Raw genomic sequence first — 24,317 nt, forward strand, 5'->3', positions numbered from 1 at the left:
CTCTACACCTTGTTATCTCATAACCAAGGTTAGCAGGGTGGTTAATAGTGAAGAACATGGTTATAGGTGACAAGAAAATATAGATGGGTTGGTCAGATGGGCAGAGCAGTGGCAGGTAGTGTTTAACCCTGATAAGTGCAAGGTGATGCACTTTGGAAGAAGAAAGAAGATGAGATATCATTTAATGAATGGCAGAACAGTTGGTAGCTCAGAGGAGCAGAGGGGTTTGGGGATAATTATTCACATATCCCTGAAGTTAGAATAGCACTTGAATAAGACGGCTAAGGCATTTGGGACATTTGCTTTCATCAGTCATACATTGAGTATAGGAGGAAGGAGGTAATGTTGGAACAAAAACAAAGTTGCTGGAAAAGCTCAGCAGGTCTGGCAGCATCTGTGAAGAAAAAAATCAGAGTTAACGTTTCAGGTCCGGTGATCTTCCTTCAGAACTGTTGGAGTTGTACAGAGTGTTGGTTGGCCACAGTTGCAGTACAGTGTGCAGTTCTGATCACCTCAAAACAGTAAGGGCATGATAACACTAGCAGGGGTACAGAAGAGGTTCACCATGATGTTGCCTGAAATGGAGCGGTTGACCTACAAGGACAGCCTAGATAGGGTTGGATTGTTTTCTTGAGAGAAGGCTGAGGGGGACATGATTGAGATGTATAAGATTACAAGGAGTATGGACAAGGTGAGTAGGGAACAGCTGTTCCCCTTGATTGAGGGATAAGTTATGAAGGGGCATAATTTTCGGGTAAGGGGCAAGAGATTCTGAGGGGATTTGAGAAAAACTTTTTCAGTCAAGGTGGTGGGAATCTGGAATGCACTGCCTGGGAATGTAGTGGAGGCTGGAAACATTACCACCTTTTAAAAAAAGTATTTGGATGAGCACATGAAATATCATAACATTCAAGGATATGGAACAAGTGCAGGTAAAAAAGATTAGTGCACCTGTATTGGTAGTTATTGGTGTGCTTGATGGGCCAAATGGCCTTTTCTGCGTTGTTTAACTCTATGTGGTCCATATAGTGTAGCCAAAAGGATTGGTAAAGTAAATTATCTGACACTTCAGATGGTTAGAAAAAAAATTGGGGATGTCACATCAATATGTTTAAACAATGTCATCGTTGAAAAGAGAGTGCAGGTATGTCAGGTGGAAGCTAAAGGGAATAATAAGAATGAGACCAAAGGAGGCCTGGACAGTTCCCGGAATGAACCACCTACTATTTGGTTCACTAATGCTGAACTGTTAGGGAGATTAGACACTATGCTTTCATATTTAGAGATGTGGAATGAAAACACCTAACATGGTGACTCATCAAATTTACACAGCTATCCCAGAATACAACCATAGCCATACATGATGTGGATGTAGGAAAATCCTGCCTTATAAAAACAACATTTTTACTGCATATGTCCAGAGAAACAGATCCAGCTGAAAGGAAAAACCCAACACATGTTGGAAAATCTGTATTTAAACCAAATCAAACTAGCCAGAGTTCTTCATTAAATTAGTGCCTAAACCTGATGATTCTGCATAGGCTGCAGAAGGATCAATGTAGTTACAAAGGCAGATTCCTACCCAGTTCCTCACCTGTAGCACTATCTTGTGAAGATTGGCACTGCCATTTTTCTTATGAAAATATATATATTTTTAAAAGGGATACCGACAAGTTCCTTTTTAATTTCTGCAACTACAGAAATTTTTGTTTATTTGTTCACAGGATGTTAGTGCCACTGGTTGGGCCAGAATTTATCGCCCACCCCTACTTGTCCTTGAACTGAGTGGAATATTAGGGCATTTTAGAGTGCAGTTAAGACTCCACCACACTGTTTGTAGGCCAAATTAGTTAAGGATGGCAAATTTTATTTGCAAAATGACGTTTATATTATAAGTGTCAACTGGTTACTGATGTGGATTTGAGATATAAAAATAGGCTGGAAAGACTGGGACTTTTATCACACGAGCGTAGGAGGTTGAGAGATGACCTTTATTGAGGTTTATAAAATCATGAGGGGCATAGATAAGGGTCTTTTCCCTAGGGGGAGTTAAAAACTAGGGGAAAAATAAAAAATGATATGAGAGGGCAACCTTTTTTACACAAAAGCGGTGCGTGTGTGGAATGAACTGCCAGAGAAAGTGACAAATACAGATAGAGTTATGATGTTTAAAAGACATTTGGATAAGTTCATGAATAGGAAAGGTTTGGAGGGAATGGGCTAAAGTAGTTTGGGAACATGGTTGGCTGGACTGATTGGACCAAAGAGTCTATTTCCATGCTACATAACTGTATGATTGTTTTGAACTAGATAATTGTTTATGGTCAATGAACAATGATTACATGGTCACCATGAGGTTAGCTTTTAAATCCAAATCTTTAATGAACTCAAATTTCACTATCTTCAAATCCTTGTCCCCAGGACATTAATCTGGAGATGTGAATTACTAATCCAGTAATATTATTACTTCACCACCATTTCCCAGCATATCAGTCTTTGTCACATCATGTGATCTTCTCCAATGGTGAGTGATGACATTTGAGCTGAAAAATGCTGCAGCAACTTTCCAGAGACTGATTAATCCAGCTGTAGCCAGTAATGTCATTGGGAAGGACCACTTGGAACAATTAGAAGCTTTCATTAGGAAATTACATACAGCTGATTCAATGATAAACCTGATCAAGAGTAAATTTGTAAAAGCAGGAGTAGCCTACTTCCAGCAGGGTTGGAGTTGAGGAGTGGTTGGTGGTTTGTGTATTTGGAGCTCACTACCTAACAGGATGAAAGAGGCAGGAACCTCAAGATATTTAAGTATTTAGAAGAGCATTTGAAGTATCATATCACAGATACTATGGGCCAAGTGCTGGAAAATGTAATTAGAATAAATGGATCATTGGTGACCGGTATGGATGTGTTGGGCCAAAGAACCTCTTTCTATGCTGTAAAGGCTTTGACTCTATGATACTATGATTCTACAAGAACATAAGAACTAGGAGCAGGAGCAGGAGTAGGCAATTCAGCCCCTCGAGTCTGCTCTACCATTTAACATGGTCATGTCTGATCTCATCTTGTTTTGGTTTAGTTTGGGTTATTGTAGTCATATGTACCTAAATACAGTAAAAAGCTTTGTTTTGCAAACTGTACAAACAAATCATAGCAAACAAGGACATACAGATCATATGGTGCTTAGAGTGAGGCATATAAGGTTACTGTTGTACAGGGGGTGCATGAAGCCAAATCAACATTATTTGAAGTTAGAGAGGTCCATTCAGCAGGAAAGAAGCTGTTCACAAACCTGTTGGGGTGTGTGTGTTCAAGCTTCTGTATCCTCTCCCTGACGGAAGAGGTTGGAAAAGAGCATTACCAGCATGGGAGGGATCCTTGGTGATGTTGGCAGCCATTCCATGGCAACGAGAAGTGCAATTGGAGTTCATGGATGGGAGGTTGGCTTCTGTGAAGGTCCTGGCTGTGCATACTAATTTCTGTAGTTTCTTACGATCCTGGGCAGGCCAGTTGCCATACCAGGCCATTATGCACCCGGATAGAATGCTTTTTATGGTGCATCTGTAAAAGTTAGTGAGGGATCTTATGGAAGTGCCTAATTTCCTAAGCTACCTTAGAAAGGAGCGGCGTTGTGCCTACTTGACTGTTGCATCTACATGGGAGGTCCAGGACAGATTGTCAGTTATCGTCATTCCAAGGAACATGACACTGTCGATCCTTTCCACCTCAGCTCCATTGATGTGGATATGTGCGTGTCTTCCTCCTTTCTTCCTGAAGTCAGTGATCAGTTCTTTTATTTTGCCAATATTGAGAGAGAGGTTGTTAACATTGCACCACGTCACCAAGCACTCTATCTCCCTCCTGTACTCTGACTCATTGTTTGATATCTATCCTACCACGGAGGTGTTATCAGCAAACTTGTAGATGGCATTTGTACAGAATTTGGCTACACAGTTGTGGGTATACTGGGAGTACAGTAGGGGGCTGAGAATGCATCTTTGCAGGGTGCCAGTGTTGAGGATTATCATGGAGGGGGTGCTGTTGTCTGTCTTCATTGATTGTGGTCTGCGGGTCAGAAAGCTTAGGATCCAGTTGCAGAGGGCAGAGCTGAGACCTAGGTCTCGAGTTTTGAGATTAGCTTGATAGGGATAATGGTGTTTGAAGGCAGAGTTGTAGTTGATGAGTAGGAGCTTGACGTAGGTATCCTTGTTATCCTGGTCTCGATTCCACTTTCCTGCCCGTTCTCCGTAACCCTTCAACTCGTTACTAATTAAAAATGTCTGTCATCTCAAATTCACGCAATGTGCAAGCATCCACCACACTCTGGGCCAGTGAATTTCACAAATTCACAACTCTTTAAGAGACGTAATTTCTCCTCATCTCTGTTTTAAATCTGCCACCACTTATCCTAAAATTATGACTCCTCATTCTAGATTGCACATGTGAGGGAACATCCTCCCTATGTCTACATTGTTAATCATCTTTAGCATCTTATATATTTCAATTAGATCTCCCCTCAATCTTTTAAACTCCAGAGAGTATAGTTCTAAACTGCTCAATCTCTTCTCAAAAGACAAGCCCCTCAATTCTGGAATCAACATAGTACCCCTCTTCTGAACTGCTTCGAATGCAACTATGTTCCCCCTCAACTAAGGGGACCAAATAATATATACAATACTCCAGGTGCAGTCTCACTAATGCATTTTACAGTTGCAGCATTACTTCCCTACTTTTCTACTCTATTCCTTTATCAATAAATATCAAAATTTTATTCGCCTTCCTTATTGCCATGCTAGTTTTTTTTTTGATTCATGCACAAGGACACCCAGATCCCTCTGAAACAGTTGCTCTTTGCTTAGATATTAAGTTGCCTTTCTATTTTTCCAACTGAAATGGATTACCTAACACTTATCCACATTAAACTTCATCTGCCATATTTTCACCCATTGTCCTAACCTATCCATATCCATTTGTAAAATTCTTGTTTCTTCATTACAACTTAAGTTCTGCATATTTTAGTGTCACCTGCAAATTTGGCTATAGTACTTTCTATCCCTGTATCCAAGTCATTAACAGAGATTATAAATAGTTGAGGCCCAAGGACTGAAACATGCGACACCCAACTCGATACATCTTGCCAACTCGAAAAAGGCCCATTTATCCTGACTTTTTGCTTTCTGTTGGTTTACCAGTCCTCTATAAAACTCCGGAATTACCCCTAACCCCATGTGATTTTATCTTGCATTTTAACGTTTTGTGCAGAACCTTATCATTTGCCTTCTGGAAGTCCAGTTATAATACATCCACAGCGTCCCTATTATCCACCTTGATTGTTACATGTTCAAGAACTCTAGCAAATTAGTCAAACATGATTTACCCTTCATACGTCAGAGTCAGCATGGTTTTATTTTGACTTCCTTTAAGGCTGTATGATGTAAACCATCAGGCCCTGGGCACTTGTCTGCCCTTAATCCCGGTAGTTTGCTCAGTATTCTTTTTTCCCTGGCAATGATGATTCCCCTTTCTATAACCTCTGTGTTACCTATTGTTATTGAGGTGGTACTATGTCCTCCGCCTTGAAAACTGAATCAAAATATTGATTTAGTGACTCAACTATTTCTTTGTTCTCCATTATTAATTCCCCAGTTTTATCCTCAAAGGGATTAGCATTCACTTAAGCTACTTTTTCCCTTTTATATTACAAGATGATCAGAGGATTAGATAGGGTGGACAGTGGGAGCCTTTTTCCTCGGATGGTGGTGGCTAGCACGAGGGGACATAGCTTTAAATTGAGGGGTGATAGATATAGGACAGATGTCAGAGGTAGGTTTTTTACTCGGAGAGTAGTAAGGGCGTGGAATGCCCTGCCTACAAAAGTAGTAGACTCGCCAACTTTAAGGGCATTTAAATGGTCATTGGATAACCATATGGATGATAATGGAATAGTTTAGGTTAGATGGGCTTCAGATTGGTTTCACAGGTCGGCGCAACATCGAGGGCCGAAGGGCCTGTACTGCGCTGTTATGTTCTATGTTCTATATACTTGTCGAAGCTTTTGCTATCCATTTTTATATTTCATGCTAGTTTTCTTTCACAATTTACGTTTACTTTTTTTATGACTTTTCTTAGTAACCATATGTTGAAGTTCAGAAGTTTCCCATTCTTCCAGCCTACCACTTGCCTTTACAATGTAGTTTGCCATAGATTTTGTCTTTATTATTTTTGTCTTGATATTACCTTCCTTGCTTAGCCATACCTTTACAATCTTTCTTCCTTTCTCGAATATATTTTTAGTTAGGAGCAGTTGAGTATCTCTTTAAACATCTGCCACTGCTCATCAACTGTTGTACCTTTTAACTATCCTGCCAGTACAATCGGGCCAAATCTGTTCTCATGCTGATGTAATTACCTTTGTTTAACTCCAGAATGCTAGTGTGGGACTGCAGTTTCTCGCCTTCCAACTGAATTTGAAATTCTAGCATGCTATAATCACTCTTCCCTGTAGGATCATTTACAGCGAGATCATTCATTAATCCAACTTCACTACACAATACCAAAACCAGAATAGCCTGCAGCTTGATCATTTCCAAAACATATTGCTTCAGGAAACCATCTTATACATTGAATCAACTCTATCATGAAGTTAACTTTGTCAATTTGATTAATCCAGTCAATATACATATTAAAATCACCCATGATTATTGCTGTGCCTTTCTCACAAGCCCCCAGTATTTCTTGACTTGTACTGTGTCCCACTATGGGACTGCTGTTTAGGAACCTATAGATTATTCCTACTAGGGCCTTCTTTACCTTGCAGTTTCTTATCTCAATGCAGACTGATTGTACATCTTGACCTCTAGTGCTGATACCATGTCTCACCACACTGATGTCATCCTTTACTAACAAAACTACACCACCTCCTTTTCCTTCCTGTTTATCCTTCAGAAACAATTCCCAAATCTGGCCTGCAAGTAAATCTCAGTAATCACTACCAAATCATGCCCATTTGCCTTGATTTGCAATAGAAACCTTGGATGACAAAAGATAATGAAAGATTGGTCAAAAAGAAAAAGGAAACGTGTATGGTTTAGGAAACTGAAATCAAACAAGGCCCTTAGTAGTATAAAGGAAGCAGAAAAGAATTTAAGCATGAAATTAGGAGGGCTACAAGGGGCTGTGAAATGTCCTTTTGCAAATAGGATTAAGGAGAATCCCAGGCATTTTGTGTACTTTAGTATAAAGAGGGTAGCTAGTGAAAGGGTAGGTTCTCTCAAAAACAAAGGAAGGAATTCATGCTTGGAGCCAGGGGAAGTGGGTGAGGTTCTTAAGTACAAAAGGGCAACAGGATAATCCAGGAAATTATAAAATGGTGAGCCTTACATCAGTGGTAGGTGTATTATTGGAGAAAACACTTAGGGAGAGGATTTACTTGCATTTGGAAAAGAAAGGCCCTATTAACATGGCTTTATACAGGGGAGGTCTCGTCTCACAAACTTGAGTTTTTTTTTTGAGGATATAACAAAGATGATTGATAACGGTAGGGCAATGGATGTTGTCTACATGAATTTTACTAAAGCATTTGACAAAGTAGTTTGGTTTTTTTTTGACTAGAGATCTGTGACCAGTCGTGTTCTGCAAGGATCAAGTCAATAATTTGGATGAAAATGTAAGTGGTTTGATTAGTATGTTTGCAGATGATACAAAAATTGGTGGCCTTATGGATAATGAGGGAGGTTATCGAAGGATTCAGTAGGATATAGATCAGTTGGAAAGTTGGCAGAGAAATGGCAGATGGAGTTTAATCCAGTCAAATGTGAGTTGATGCATTCTGGGAGATCAAATGCAAGAGGAAAGCGTGCAGTAAATGGCAGGACCTTGAGGAGCATTGTTATACAGAGGGATCATGGGATGCAAGTTGATAGATCCCTGAAAATGGCAACACAAGTGTCTAAGGTGGTAAAAAAGCATGCTTGCCTTCACCCGTTAGATCATTGAGTATAAAAGAAGTTGTAGAAAACTTTAGTTAGACCACATTTGGAGTATTGTGTGCAGTTCTGGTCACCATACTATATGAAGGATGTGGAGGCTTTGGGGAGGTGCCAAAGAGGTTTACCAGGATGTTGCCTGGATTTGAGTGTATTAGCTTTCAGGAGAGATTGGACAAACATGGGATTGTTTTCTAAGGAAGGGTCACCGGACCTAAAACGTTAACTCTGTTTTTTCCTTCACAGATGCTGCCAGACCTGCTGAGCTTTTCCAATAACTTTGTTTTTGTTCCTGATTCACAGCATCCGCAGTTCTTTCAGTTGTTATGGGATTGTTTTAACTAGAGCGCTGAAGGCTGAAGGTGACCTGATAGAAATATATAAAATTATGAAGGGCATGGATAGGGTGTATAGAGTCTTTGTCCCAGGGTCAAATGTCAAATACTAGGGAGCATAGTTTTAAGGCGAGAGGGAAAGTGTTTAAGGGTGCTGTGCGAGGAATGTTTTATTTACACAGAGTGGTAGGTGCCTGGAACTCACTGGCAGGGGATCCAGGAGAAGCAGAACCAATAGCAATGTTTAAGAGGCACTTAGACACATGTACAGGCAGGGAATAGAGGGATAAGGACATGAGCAGGCAGCTGGAATTAGTTTAGAATTACATCATGGACGGCACAAACATAATGGCCGAAGGACCTTTACCTGTGCTGTACTATTTTGTATTGTGTGTTCTGTGTTCTATTATCAAATGCCCCTATTTCTGTACGATTCCTTGGTGTGATGTGACAGTCACACATTCTTCCTTTTTCATTTCCTGTTAAGAATCAAACTCAGTGCTAACCTGCACTCCTGCCTTCTCTGTTAACTTTGATTCTCTAATTTCCATACAACTGAACACTAGCCACCCTCCCTGGAATATTTAGTTTAAAGCACTGTCTATAGACCTAGTTATGCGATTCACCAGAACTGTGCTGTCAGCATGTTTCAGGTGGAGTCTGTTCCATCAGAACAGTATTAATGCCAATGCACCATGAATTCGAACCCATTTCTCCCACACCTAATCATAACCCTAATTGTCAGGTAATGTTCTTTCTGGAAGTCGCCTCTTCAGGGAGAAATCAATTTCTTTTTCTCTTTTCCTGAAGTGTATGTATGTTTGTGTGTTTTTGTTTTGGGTTATTCAAGGGAATAAATATTTATATTTCATATTTATTGACTATGTTTGTTAACCTGTTATTGCATCTTCATTGTACAAATTTTAATTTGATAATAAACCAATAACTTTATTAAAGAAACCTAGTTGATAAAACTCTTTATTTATAGTTATGATATATTGATGATATAGATATTTGTTTGACAAAGTTTGGTATCTGGAAAAAGTATTTTCATTTTATGGTGTGACTGGTGGCGTAGTGGGACTGAAGAAATAATGCACTCGCCCATTCTCAGACATAACTACTTTCACTGTAATTTTTTGTTGAAGTATTTTGTTTGTTTCTATTGGATTTGCCTTGATGTAAGTTTTAGAAAAAAAATCAATTGCTTAGATGTGTCTTTACTATGCCACTGTAAAGGAACCATTACACCTGATGATTGCGTTTTTGCTTTGGTTTGCAACTGAATAGTTGGTGACAAAATGTTACTATCAGATTGTTTGAAAGAATGTTGGTCTGACCAAGAATTAATACTTGATTGAATCCAGTAAATGCCACCCAGTGTGCTGATTTCATGAGAAATTGGTGGTGCAGAAAATAGGATTTTGTGGAAGACAGATTTAAAGCTAGGTCCTGCTAAGAGTCTTCGTAGAAATTTAAAGGCTGCACTAGCCAGGCTGAAAGGTGAGAATTTAAAAGAAAATTTGCAGCTCGTATGTGGGCATCACTGACATAGTACAAGGACATCATGAGGCATGGCTAGGGAAAATCTAAACTAATAGGGCCCAGAGAGAAACTTGCATGTTCTAGAAGCAGAGAAACAGGAAAAGTGTGAAGACAGTCATTTAAAATAGACATGTGTTGGACAATGTTCAATCCAGAGAGGGTTTTCTAGGTTGATACCAGGTGTTGAGGGACTGTCTTATGAAGACAGGTTGAGTAGGTTGGGCCTGTATTGTCTGGAATGTAGACCTTGTTGATGCATGGACAGGAGCAAATTACTGCGGATGCTGGAATCTGTACTGAATCAAAAAATGCTAAAAATCACAGCATCTTCAGCTCTGATGAAGAATCATCTAGACTCAAAATGTTAGCTTGCACTTTGTCCATGGATGCTGCCTGACCCTTACTAATGCATACAAGTTTCTTGGGAGTCTTAGAGTAGATGCAGTAAGGTTTTTTCTTCCAATTGTGGACCAGACTGCATAATCTCAAAATAAGGCACCACACATTTAAGGAAAAAAGAGAAGGAATTTCTTCTGTAATTATTGTGAATCTGTGGAATTCTTTACCCCAGGCAGCTAACAGGGCTGGTCGTTAAATATGTTCAAGACTACGATAGACATATTTTTAGTCAGTAAGGGAATCAAGAGTTACGGGGCAAAGACCGGGAAAGTGAAGTTGAGGATTGTTAGATCGGCTGTGATCTCGCAGAATGGCAGAGGAGACTCAATGGGCTAAGTAGCCTACTTCTCCTTTGTCTAATAGTATTAACTGAGTAACATTGATTTGGTGTGGGAACCTTCAGGAGATTCATTACAACCACAGAAGCATGAATCTCTTTTAGTAAAGCCGCAGGAAACCTCTTTGGAACCACAGCAAAGCATAGGAGAAACTGTCATTGATGCAAATAAAAATTTTTAAAGGAAGATAAAACACACAATTACACTAGGAAGCCATGGTTTCAATATTGCCATAGAGATTTCATTTCAGAGGTGGGCCCAACAGAACATCAAATTGGAGAAAGAATAATTGAAATGTAGAATAGCTTATAAACTGGATACTAAATCAGAAACTGAACAAGGAAGTGCATTTCTGTACACAAATTGAAGTCTAGCAAATGATGTTGTTACTCAACAAGGGGTAAAAGAAGCAACAGACACATCCAAAACGATATTGAAAGGCTTTGATGATGATTTCAATCTCAAATAATAAAATTCCTGAACATCCATGATTTAACCAAAGAATACAGCATCCAGAGAGATCCATTGATGACTTCATTAATGATCTCAACAGATGAGTGGAGAGATACAACCATGTCTTGCCAGATTTATTGTAGTTCTAAGAAGAGCTGACTCTGGAGAAAGCCATTCAGATGACATGTGAAGCAGAGGCCCATTAATCGATACAGATCAATCCTAAGGGGTGAAGATCAAATTTAAGAATGTAATAGAATTGAAAATCTCAAGGAATAAAACCACAAAAGGCACACGTGATATGTCAATGTAGCAGTTAGGACAAAAACCAGATACTAAAATCCCTTGCAAGTGCTTCAAAGCAAAGAAACCACATGGGTGCAAACAGTGCCCACCTATTAAAACAATAGGTCACTTTCAGAAAATGTGCTGACGCAGGACATAGATACTGGAAACAAAAGATTCAATTAACAAGCCACACAAGGAGGTGAATGAGTTACAGACCTCTATGCCAGAAGACAATCCAGATTTTTCCCAGCAGAAATTCTTTGTGCCTTCTCCCTTCCCTATCTCTGCAATCTGCCACAGTTTACAACCTTCTGAGTTACCTTGTGCTGTTTCAGTTATTGTCTCCTGAACATCATAGTGCTCCTTAGCACCTAACTATTTGACCTCACTTTTGCCCAATAACCCTAATGTCTCCTTTTGTGACTTCATGTCACCCTCTGTTTGGTAATATTCCAGTGAAGTACTTTGGGGCATTTAACGATTTTGAACATGCTTATATGAATAAGTGTTGTTTTTATGGCTCAGCCACGCAGAGCAGGTTGGAGTTTATGAACATTGAGTGGATGTTGCCTGAAGGAGGTTAATAAATGTTTTGTGCAGCCATCAGCAACGATTAGATTGGATGACTGCAGAAAATCATTGATGGAGAGAAAAAAGGAAATGTGAGAATTAATGAGAGTCATGCTTTTGTGCCTTTAATGGAGGTTTTTGCACTTGCAATGGAATCTCATGAAAAGGTATTTGCGTCAATTTGAAAATATTTTGATCATAAAAGATTAATTAAGGCCTTTATCCTGAAATATTAGTGTATAAAATTAAAGCGCATGGGATTAGGGGATAATGTACTGAGATGGAGATTGAACTGGTTGGCAGACAGGAAACAGAGCAAGAATAAATGGGTCTTTCTCTGAATGGCAGGCAGCGACTAGTGGGGTACTGCACGCATCAGTACTAGGAATGTAGCTGTTCACTATTTAGTTGAGGGAACTAAATGTAATAGCTCCAAATTTGAAGATAATACAGAGCTGAGTGGGAGAGTAAATTGTAAGGAGAATGCGGAGATGCTTCTATGTAATTTAGATAATCTGAGTGAGTGGGCAAATGCATGGCAAATGCAGTATAATGTGAATAAATGTGAGGCTATCCACTTTGGTAAGAAAAACAGGAATGCAGATTATCTGGCTATAAATTGGAAGAGGGGAATATGCAATGCGACCTGGGTGTCCTTGCCAAAGGTAAGCATGCAAGTGTAGCAGACAATAAAGAAATTAAATGGTATCTTGGCTTTCATGGCCAAAGGATTTGAGTACAGGAGCAGGGATGTCCTGTGCAATTATTCAGGACCTTGGTAAGACCGCACCTGGAATATTGTGTGCAGATTTGGTCTCCTATCTGATGATGGATTCTTGCAATCGCAGGAGTATAGCAAAAGCACAAATTCCTGGGGTGGCGGGACTGACGAACAAAGAGAGGTGAATCGATTAGGGTTATGTTCACTGCAGTTCAGAAGAATGTGGAGGATTTCATAGAAACAGTAAAATTCCCAATGCAGTTGAGTACCTACATCAAATGGACTGCAGCGGTTCAAGAAGGCAGCTCACCACCACTTTCTCAAGGGTGACTGGGGACGGGCAATAGGCAATAAAAGCTGCTCAGCTAGCAACGCCCACATCCCATGAGTGAATCAACAAAAGATGGAGTCCCGAACCAGAGGTCACATATTTAACAATATCAAGTAATCATTTAGGACTGAGATGAGGAGAAATTTCTTCACTCAGACAGAGTGCTAAACCTGTGAATTTGCCACCACAGAAAGCAGTTGAGGCCAAAACATTATATGAGTTCAACAAAGAGTTGAACATAGCCCTGAGAACTCAAGGGATCAAGGATATGAGGGAAAGTCGGAACAGGCTATTGAGTTGGATGATCAGTCATGATCACAATGAATGTTGGAGCAGGTTTGAAGGGCCATTTGGCCTTCTCCTGCTCTTATTTTCCTTTCTGCTTTAAAATATATTCACAAATTATTCTTCCACCTATTCCAGTTTCTACTTTCACACCAGGTGATATCTTTTTCTATGTTTAACTTTAAAGAGGCGATTTGATTTTGGTGCATTTTGTTTCTGGGTTAAGTCTATGAGAATTGTTGAATGTGATTGGTTCCTTGAACAGCTTCATGACATCACTGTCCTAATTGGATGGTCCTGCAATCAATTATACACTAAAAAGAGGCAATGCTCTTGCCACAGAGACCGCAAGATCTCTCAGCGAGGCAAAGTCTGTGACGTATATCCTTGCTGAAAAGTCCAGGCTACTGTTTCAAATGTTCATTGTAATAACTGTTACTAATAACCACATTTCTTTATTTATAATTGAATTTCTAAGCATCTGGCTGGAACACGTATTATTGCAGCTAAAATGATATGCTTATATAAATATTGTTTTTGTGCAGTGAAGAGCTACGCAAAGAAGCACGTCAGATAAAACGTGAACTATTGGCAGCAAAACAGAAGAAGTTAGAAATTCTTAAAAAGGAAGATGAACCACAAGGTAAAAAAAAACATACTTCTACCTATTCCTGAGATTTCTAATTTGTATGACTACATTCTAGAAATGAGCAAAAGTTTAAATGTGATTCAGCCCTCGCAATTGGCTGAGCTTCCCTGCTGCCACCACCCAGAACAGCACCCTGTTCCATTTGCCACTTGGGAATTTAAATCAAACACTAATCAAGTCATCTAAGCAAGCATCTGGGCACATATCCAACAGTGATTTCCTTGCAACTTACAATTTAGTATATGGTGTTCAGTTCTGGCAATGCAATCTTCTGTATTTCTCTTAAATTAATTTGTGGAGTGAGGGCATCACTGACTAGGCCAGCATTTGTTGCCCTGTCTAATCCTCCTGGAGGAGGAGGCAGCGATGGTGAACTGCTTTCTTGATCCACTGCTATCCTTAGAATGTAGGGATACAGTGCTGTTTGGAGGGGAGTTCCAGGATTTTGACCCAGCAACTTGAAGGAACGGTGATATAGTTCGAAGTCAGGCAGTGTAGCTTGGAGGAGAATTTGCTGGTGGTAGTCTACTACTCTTGTTCTTCTAGATGGTGGAGGTTGCAGGTTTCCAACATGCTTTTTGAGGTACCTTGGTAAGTTGTTGTAGTGTGTTGTAGATGGTACTCACAACTGCTAGCTTTTAGGGTCTTAATGCATATTCCATCCTCTAAGGAGCACAATGGGCAGATGGTTATATATTCAGCAGCCAACCTCCAAACTTTTGTCAACAGCTTCACCAAGGCATGCAATGGGCCTTGTAATAAACACTCATAAAATCCTCTATCAACCTGCTGACCCATACTGCACCTGCACCGCATTAGCTGCAGTATTTTTTTAGGTATTTATTTTACTCGGGCCTTTTCCATTCATACTCACAACGTCTCCACCAGAGATCTGGGCATTTGTCCAACAATGACCATTTCATTCATAGGCTGTTCTGTTTAATTTCTGTCTTGTATCGTCGTTGTCTAGAGTGTAATTTAACCTTTACTTTTATCGTGGATTACCCTGTTATGTACTGCTGACTGTCTCTCCTGAGTAACTAATTCTTACGACTTTCTTTCCCATTTATGCCTTTACCGCAACAGTGACCTTGGTAATACCATTGTTGCATACCTTAGGTCCTAAAAAGGACATAATTCTCCATTTTTAACCAGTAACCAATTTCCTAAAGTGCTCTGACACTTCTTGAATGTTGTAATTTTATTAGCAAGCTTTCCAAAAAGTACCATACCTAACGCTTTGTGAAAATCCATGTAAACAAGCATAGTGCCATTTGAATAGCATAGTGCCATTTGAATAGCAAAATGCCATTCATTTCAGGGATGGTCCATGCCAGACATTATCAGGAAGTTAGTGGAGGCTTTTGTGCAGGTACCATAAGTATATAGAGTAGGTAAATTGTGACGCCAGCTAGCATCCAATGCTGATTTTGTGCCAGGCCTCCCATTCGAGCTATTATTGTGAATTTTTTTTTTGTTCACTGGAGATAGACTTGCCTCTTAATTAAACACATGCTGAACTGGCATCTCAACAGTGCAAAGGATTGACCCCCACAATGCTAATTAAAGGGAGGGCAGATCTCCAGACATCAGGAAGGCAGGAAAGAACAACTCTCAGATTTTGAACTTATGGCTATGAGAAACACCACTTTCCACAGAAAGAGTGGAGCCTTAGCCATCAAAAGGATGTGGTAAAGTGATGATAAACAGGAAGGACACCAAGGTAATGACCTCAGCATAAAACGTATCACAAAAGTTAAAGCTACTGGAGTTTATAAACAATGTGTTGTTACAACATGGGGACAGCAAGTATATCATGAAAAGTCACCATGGACCCAGAGGATAGCTCTGATATTAAAGAAAGAGAGACAATTGATGGCAGTTTAACCCGAAGCTCACCATGCCTCAGGCGAGGTACAAGATCGAGAAGATGGAACCTTCATGTGACCTCAAATAGTGTGGGAATTGAACCCACTAGCCAACCGAGCTAACTGACTGCCGGATCAGCTAAATCAAGTCAGCCTTCCTATCCCTGTATTCACAACACAGTAAAATTAAAACATTCATTGACTCTCAAAATTGCCCCAATGATTTCTAACCAGAATTACAAATAATGGGTATCAGACACCAAATTTATATTTAAACAAAAATTAGCAATTTATTAATTTATTAACACTGTAACTTTAGCAGAACAAAACTATACGAGGTAATATAATTAATGGCTATGATTTAAACCCAATCTTCTTTGAACATAACCCCACTCCACATAGACAGACATAGTTAAAGGATAAATTAAAAGAAAAAATATATGTAATTAACCAGTTCACTTGACCAGTTTCAGCAATGCATTGTATCTTTGACTCTGGTCAAAGCAAATAGCTTCCAGTAGGTTCTGAGGTGTATTTCTTATAACTGGGATTCTTTTCTCAAACATGCAATAATTCTTTTACTGAAGGATAACTAGAGAGCAACCAAAACTCCTACCAGCAACTTTCACAGCCAATGCTTTTCTGTCTAAAAACACAGTTCAAACTAGGCCAAACTTTGGTTTCTGTTTCTATTTGTTTCCAACAAACTCTTTGTTAAACTGGTTGTTGTCACTGGCATCCCTCTGATTGCTCCTTTTAGTATCCAGGCATTAAGCATAATGCATCCCTGGAGCCAAAATGTCTACGGTGTTCTTTGAACAATAATTAACCATTCTTATTTGTAAAACAAGCTGTTGCTGACAGTCTCTTGGTCACCTTCAATTCTCAGCTCAGAGTTCCAACCAAAAGTGGGAAAAATTAAAAAAAAAACTCTCAACAGTGTGCCAAAGGAGACTCTTAGAACCACAACTGAGCATCGATGAACAGCTTATTGCTGTGTAAATGCAGCTTGATTGCCTAGCCAGGATGTCTTCCATCAATTTGCTGACAATCAGGAATGAACCAATAATTAGCTGATTGGATTTGTCTTGACATACCGAGGCAGTTTTCTACTTTGTTAGTTAGATAGCTGTATTCCAATAGTTTGGCCATGTTGTGGCCAGTTTTGGAGCACATGTTTTCGGTACTACCGCCAGACTATTGCCAGGGCCAGTAATCTTTGTAGTATCCAGTGCCTTCTGCCATTTCCTGATATCCCATGGAGTGAATTGAAATGGCTGAAGACTGGCATTGGTGATGGAAGGAGGCTGAATTGTTTCATGCCCCCTTGTTTTAGTCATTGAGGCTGGCCAACATATTAAGAGAGTCAGATTTTCCAAGGATACTGACTTATACTTTCCTCTCAACCAACACCATCATAAACTCAAACAATATACAGCAGAGCTAGAAACGTGAAATAAGAGAGAAAAAAAAATGCTGGAAAACCCAGCAGGTCAAACAGCATCTGCAGAGAGACAGAGTTAACATTCAGAAAAGTTATCAACCTGATACGTTAACTTTATACTATCCACTGATACTGGCTGACCTGTTGAGTGTTTTTTTTTTATTTAACCTATTTTTCTAATCAACCTGCTTAGAGACGTTATTGCATATCTCTGGAGCAGATGAAACTTGAACCCAGGCCTCTAGGTCCAGGGATTTGAATACTACTATTGAGTGTTTTCACTATCAGTGACAAATTAATTAATTGTCCCAATTGGTATTTGTATGCATCACCTGTGGCTTGTTGACACATGTTTTTGAGTCAGAAGTTTGGGAGCTCAAGTCCTCTGACGGCATTCAGACAGTGCTACACTGTTGGAAGTGCTATCTTTAAGGTGAGGTGCTGAACTAAGGCTGGTCTGCACTCTCAGGTGGAGAGGAAAGATGCTATGCTATCATTTTTAAGACAGACAGAGGAGTTAAATACTAAATAAAAACCAAAAGAACTGCAGATGCTGTAAATCAGGAACAAAAACAAAGTTGCTGGAAAAGCTCAGCAGGTCTGGCAGCATCTGTGGAGGAGAAAACAGACTTAACGTTTCGGGTCTGAGGAAGGGTCACCAGACCCGAAACGTTAACTCTGTTTTCTCCTCCACAGATGCTGCCAGATAGGCAGAGGAGTTATTCCTTGTGGCTTGGCCAATATTTATCCTTCAATCAATATGATCAAAACACATTATCCAGTCACGTCCACATTGGCATTTATGTAAGCTTGAAGTGTCATTGCCACATTTCCTACGTTATAGTAGCAACTGTATTATAAAAGTACTTCATCGATAAAGTGTACTTCAAAATTTTCTGAGGCACGACATAAATGCAAGTAACTTGAGAGGCCATCAAACTGAAAAATTAACTGTTTCTCTCCACAGATATTGCCTGACCTGCAGCATTTATTTTTTGATTTCAAATTTCCAGTGTCTGTGGTATTTTACTTTTGGGTTAGACATAAATGCAAATCTAGTTTACTTTCATTTGTAAAACTTTGCTGTGTGAGAATTGAATGCTTTGTCAACAAAACAACAGTGACTGTATTTGTAAAACAGCTTAAGAAATTTTAAGAAACTTTGGCTCAGTTCATTGTGACACAGTTGCACCTTACAGGTCTCCAAACTATTGAGATTAATCTGTGCTTACTCATTTGAACATAGGGACTATGAGCAGAAGTATGCCATTCAGGCCCTTGAACCTGCTCCACTATTCAATAAGATCACAGTTTATCTGTTATGTTTTGAATTCCACGTTTCCACCTACCATCAGAAACTTTTAATTCTATTATCTAGCAAAAATCTACCTACGGCCCACTTGCCCGTGTTAACCAGATTTCCTAAACTGAATTAGTCACATTTGCATTCATTTGCCCAAATCCCTCTCCACCCTTCCTATCCATGAACCTGTCCAAGTGTCTTTTAAATGTTGTAATTGTACACGCTTCTATCACTATGATGCTACAATTGGTATAGTGGATGGTGAAAAGGGTTATCTAAGAGTACATGGTGGACATGTGGAATGTGCTGCCGGCAGTGGTTTTGGAGTCAGATACTTTGGAGACTTTTAAGCGACTCTTGGATAGGCACGTGGAGAATAGTAAAATGTATGCAGGGTTGATCGATCTTAGTAGGATAATAGGTCGGCACAACATCGTGGGCCGAAGGGCCTGTACTGTGCTGTACTGTTCTATGTTCTATGTTCTACCTCTACCTCAAAAATATTTTTTTTAAAAATGATCCTTCATCACTTTCTGAGACAGAATTCCAAAGTCACACAACCCTCCGGGGGGATAAAAAAAGTATTCTCCTTATCTCTGTATGGGCCCAATTTACTTAACCTGTCATTGTAGCATAGCCTTCTCATCTCAGCAACTAGTCCAGTGAAGTTTTGCTGTAATGCCTTGAAGTATGTTGCAAGTATACCTTGCAAAGTGTTCCTTAAATACAGAGACCAAATCCGTACCTAATACTCCAGGTGTAGTTTTAACAAAGTCCTGTACAATTGTAGCAAAAAAATTCTTATTCCTCTGCATTTGCCTTTTTAATTGCTTCATATGCTTGAATATAACTTTATCAATACAAGTACAAGTATACCTAATTCCCTCTGAAATGATATTTACAAGTTTCACTACTTTTCAAAACATTTTACTTTAATCACTTTCGCCAACAGGTGAGATTCCTATTCTTTCTACCAATATCATACTCCAACTGCTGTTGCCTATTTACTTAACCTGCAACATTTCGCAGGTTCTTAATGACTTTGTCACAGCTTACATTCTCATCTAAATTTGCAATGTCAGTAATGCATTACTCTGTTTGTTTGTACAAATCATCATTATACTTGTAAACAGCTGTGATTCTAGCACCAGTCCTTTAGGAATTCTACTAGCCACAACCTATCAATTTGAAAATGCCCTGCTTAATCCTACTTTATACTTTCTGACCATTAACCAATCCTGTAATCCCCTGAATCCATGAGTGCCTATCTTGTATATTAACATTTGCATGGCACCTTAGCTAATGCCTTTGAGAAATGCAAGCAATACTGCATCTACTGGTTTTCCTTTATCCAACCTGCTAGTTACTTCCACAAAAATTCGAATAAATTTTTCAAGTGGTTTAGTGTGTAGTCTGAAGTCTTTAAAATTTGTAATGGTAAAATGACGAAATCATATTTGTCTTAGCTGATTTTACATATCCCTGTGCCAGTTTCAGGGTTCTTTTACAAAACACATTGCAGTGATTGTAATGAGGTCAGCCAGGTGGACCTCATAGAATTAGTTCCCTGATTGGACCAGATTAACAGCCCCAATCAGAGAGCCCTAGTTGACAGATGAGAACAGGAGTGTCAGACGTTCTGTTCACTCTGAGAGAGCTGGATCAATGGCAGGGACTGTCTGTGTGTAAATAAAAGGTGACTTGGTGATGAGATACCAGCCTCAATTGAGTTATTTCAATGGCAATAAGAGGAAAGCACTCCTGAAGAAACTCACTTACAACAGTTGTTTTTGAATTGGGGTAAACATTTCTGGTATCGTGCCATTGTTTGGGAAGCTTGACACGTTCGATCCTGCCGTCAAAGACTGGGTCCAGTATGTGGAAAGAATGAGTTTTTTTTCCCAAGGCAAATGACATTGGGGCAGATGAAAAACAACAAATAATTCTCCTGACAGCTTGTGGACCTGGAGCTTTTTCGATTATTAGGAACCTAACTTTCCCTGAGGCACCAGATACTAAAATCTTTCAAGAGCTACTGGATTTAGTTAAGGAATATTACAATTCCAGTCCTCCTCAAATTTTGAAACACAATCCATTTTACTTGGCAATTCGATAACCAGGTGAATCAGTGTTGGTATTTTTGATGAGATTAAGATAACTGACAGAGATATGTCACTTTGTTTAACCCTTAACGAAATGCTAAGAGACCATTTGGTTTGTGCAATCAACAGTGTAATCATGGAAAAGCATCTACTAGCTGAAGCCCAACTGGACTTCAAACAGGCACAACACTGGCTTTATCATTGGAAAGTGTGGCATTTGGAGCATATGAGTTGCAAGGTACTCCAGTGGAAGTGCACACCTTTGCCAGTCCAACTGACCTTGAGAACACCATTTGAGTAAAAGTAATTGTGTAGCCTCACTCAGGACATATCGTGAACAGAAGGACTCTAGGTCAGCCCACAACAAAACTAACAACAAGGCCAAGCCTTTATGATCTGGAATGGCAAGCCATTGTAGTTGCTGCAAGTATGTGAACTTGACAGCAAAAGAGTCCCACTAGACCTAAATTCAGTAAGAGAACTCCTAGGTCAGTATTCAGGAGAGTGCGCAACCTGGAAAGACTATCTTCATCTGGTTTGGAACAGTGAAATTGTTTAGCAACATCCAAAATGGTACCAATCAAACTAAGCATCTGGTTAAATGGCCACCAGGTTTGAATGGAGGTTGATACCAGTGCAGCCATTTCAGTGATTGCAGAACCAGTTTTTAATGAAATTTGCTATGGACTCCAACCCTTAAGTTTGCGCAAGACCTCGGTTAGACTGAGAATCTCTACTGGGGAGCTTTACAGATTAAGGGTACAACTTCATTTCCAGTCTCTCAAGAAAAGCAGCTGGTTCAGTTACTACTGACTGTAGTAAAAGGCTTGGGTCCAAGCTTGATGGGCAAAATTGGTTGAGAAAGATTCACCTAGATTAGCTAAACATTTTTTGTTTAGAAAATGGTTGCCTGAATGAAGTCCTAGTTAAAACCTGGAAGTTTTTCAGGAAGATCTAGGAACTATCAAGGAACCAAGGCCACCTTACATGTTAAATAAAAACTGAAAGAACTGCGAATGCTGTAAATCAGGAACAAAAACAAAGTTGCTGGAAAAGCTCAGCAGATCCTGAGGAAGGGTCACCGGACGCGAAATGTTAACTCTGTCTTTTCCTTCACAGATGCTGCCAGACCTGCTGAGCTTTTCCAGCAACTTTGTTTTTGTTCCACCTTACATGTTGACCCGGAAGCAATTCCACAATTCTGCAAGGCCCATCCAGTAGCCAAATGTAGCGGCAGAAATCAGAAGACCAGAAAGCTAAGGAATCATTTTAGGCATTGTCAGCCTGTGCAATTTTTCAGTGGACAATGGAGAACATATTACAAGGTCTACCCCAGGACACCATTCATCTAGATGACATGCTAATAGCAGGGAAGACCAATAAGGAGCACTTAGAGAACTTGGACACATTCATAAGACATTTCTCCCAGTTGAGTGTATGCCTTAGAAGGGGAAAATGTGTGCTCCAGGCACTCCGAGTGACCTACTTGGGCTATAAAGTCGAGAAGACCAGGTTATACTTGATGGAAAATAAGATGAAGATCAAAGGTGCCCCAGCTCCCAAGTCTGTAACGGAGCTTAGGTCATCCCTCGTTCTGGTGAATTACTACAGTAAGTTGATACATAACCTGGCCTCCATGCTGGGTCCTTTGCACCAACTCTTAAAAAAGGGTCAGCCTTGGAAATGGTCGCGTAGGCAAGCCATGGCTTTCAGCGAAGTGAAGAAACAGCTATCATCCTCTAAGATGTTCGTACACTATGATCCCAAGCGAGGTCTGGTATTGACATCTGATGCCTCCCCATATGGCATCCGGGTAGTGGCCCAATGGAGAAGAATACCCAATAGCATATGCATCCAAGACTTTGGATAATGCAGGACGTAAATACACCCAGATAGAAAAGGAAAGTTTGGCAGTCATATTTGGAGTCAGGAAGTTCCATCAATATCTTTATGGATTTAAATTTTTAATAATAACAGCGCACAAACCCCTGATAGGTCAACTTAAAGAGAACTAAACAGTGCCTACCAAAGCTTCACGCCAAATTCATTGGTGGGCTCAATTGCTAAGTGGGTTATTAACAAGTTGGAACACCTTTTGGGAGACCAAGTAGCAAATGTGGATGAATTGAGCCGTCTCCCGATGGCTGATACACCACCGGTAGTACCGCCACTGGAAGATTCCGTAATGGTTTAAAATTTTTTGGACACAATTCTGATCATGACTGACAATATCAGAGTTCGGATGCAGGAAGATCTGGTCCGGGCAAAACTGAACCAGCTGGTGGTGATGCGAGAAACTAAAGGGCCATCACAGTCAGGATTGAAGTCTTTTTGGACCCGGCGAGACCCAATCTGCACATCTTTGCACTGTGCACTTTTTTTAATGGGGAGCAAGAATGATTGTCCTGTGCAAAGCTCACCGCCAGATACTGGCTGAACTCCACCAGGGTCATCCAGGAATTTCCAAAACCAAGATGTTCATGAGAAGTTGTATCTGGTGGCCAAGATTGAATGCCACGTTCGCTCCCCCACGTTCGTGGGAACGGCCAGGTAAACCTTGGACTTGGATACCTGTCAACCATGCAGGTCCTTTCATTGGCTTAATGTTCTTAGTCATTGTGGATGCTCACACAAAGTGGCAGGACATGTATAGAGGTTATTCGTCAAACACGGGTTGACAATAGAAAAACTGCATGCATTTTAGGGTGGCTCAGTGGTTAGCACTGCTGCCTCGCAGTGCCAGGGTCCAGGATTCAATTCCACCCTCAGGTGACGATCTGTGTGGAGTTTGCATGTTTGCCCCATGTCTGTGTGGATTTTCTCCAAACACTCCAGTTTCCTCCCACAGTGCAAAGATGTGGAGATTAAGTGGAATGGCTATGCAAAATTGCCCATAGTGTCCAGAGGTGTGCAGGCTTAGGTGGATTAGCCTTGGGAAATGTAGGGTGACAGGGATAGGGTAGGGGGTTGGTCTGGGTGGGACGATCTTCGAAGGTTCAGTGTGGACTCAATGGGTCGAATGGCCTGCTTCCACAGTATAGGGATTCTATGATTCCATCTTTTGTAATACACAGACTTCCAGAAGTGTTGGTTACAGATAACAGGCCATCGTTTACCAGTAGAGAATTTGAGTATTTCCTAAAGTCGAATAGTATTCGCCATATAAGGACAGCTCCGTACCATCCATCATCCAATGGTCTGGCAGAAAAAGCAGTACAAAATTTCAAGGCAGACTTAAAAAAACAGCCTACAGCTTCACTCGATACCAAACTGTCCCAGTTCCTGTTTGATTACAGGACCACCCCTCATACACCTACAGGGATAGCTCCAGCAGAGTTGTGAAGACTCCGCACCAGGTTAAATTTGTCTTCCCGGACCGGGGTTGGGGGAGGGTGGTGGTTTGAGTGAAACAACATCGGGAACGTCAGTGCTGGATAAAAGATTTCGCTAAGCAAGAGACAGTGTACAAAGTTTGTGGAGGAGTTGCGGGAATGGCCCTGCATGGGTTACAAGCATGGTCGATGTCAAGTCCAGTGACATATAAAGCTTGGGCAGGTGCGACGGTCCTGAATGAGCATGTATGAAAGCTATTAGTCTCTTCTAACAAGACTTTGTTTGACTCCTCTGCCATTTTCTGGTTCTTATTATTTCTCCAATCTCATTTAGTAAAGTTGAATCAGAGATAGTAGGAACTGCAG

General features: G+C 40.2%; 1 protein-coding gene across 2 annotated transcripts in view; it reads left to right on the forward strand.

Annotated features, from left to right (window-relative positions):
• Positions 1 to 24,317, forward strand: part of cwc27 (CWC27 spliceosome associated cyclophilin) — a 233,026-nt gene that overhangs the window by 123,907 nt on the left and 84,802 nt on the right. For both annotated transcript variants that reach the window (XM_048597217.1, XM_048597212.1), the window contains exon 11: positions 13,799 to 13,896. In XM_048597217.1, coding sequence (XP_048453174.1) covers positions 13,799 to 13,896 — 98 coding nt within the window. The remainder of the gene's footprint in view (positions 1 to 13,798; positions 13,897 to 24,317) is intronic.

Source organism: Rhincodon typus, chromosome 1, assembly GCF_021869965.1.
Source record: "Rhincodon typus isolate 14 chromosome 1, sRhiTyp1.1, whole genome shotgun sequence".
Lineage (NCBI taxonomy): Eukaryota > Metazoa > Chordata > Chondrichthyes > Orectolobiformes > Rhincodontidae > Rhincodon > Rhincodon typus.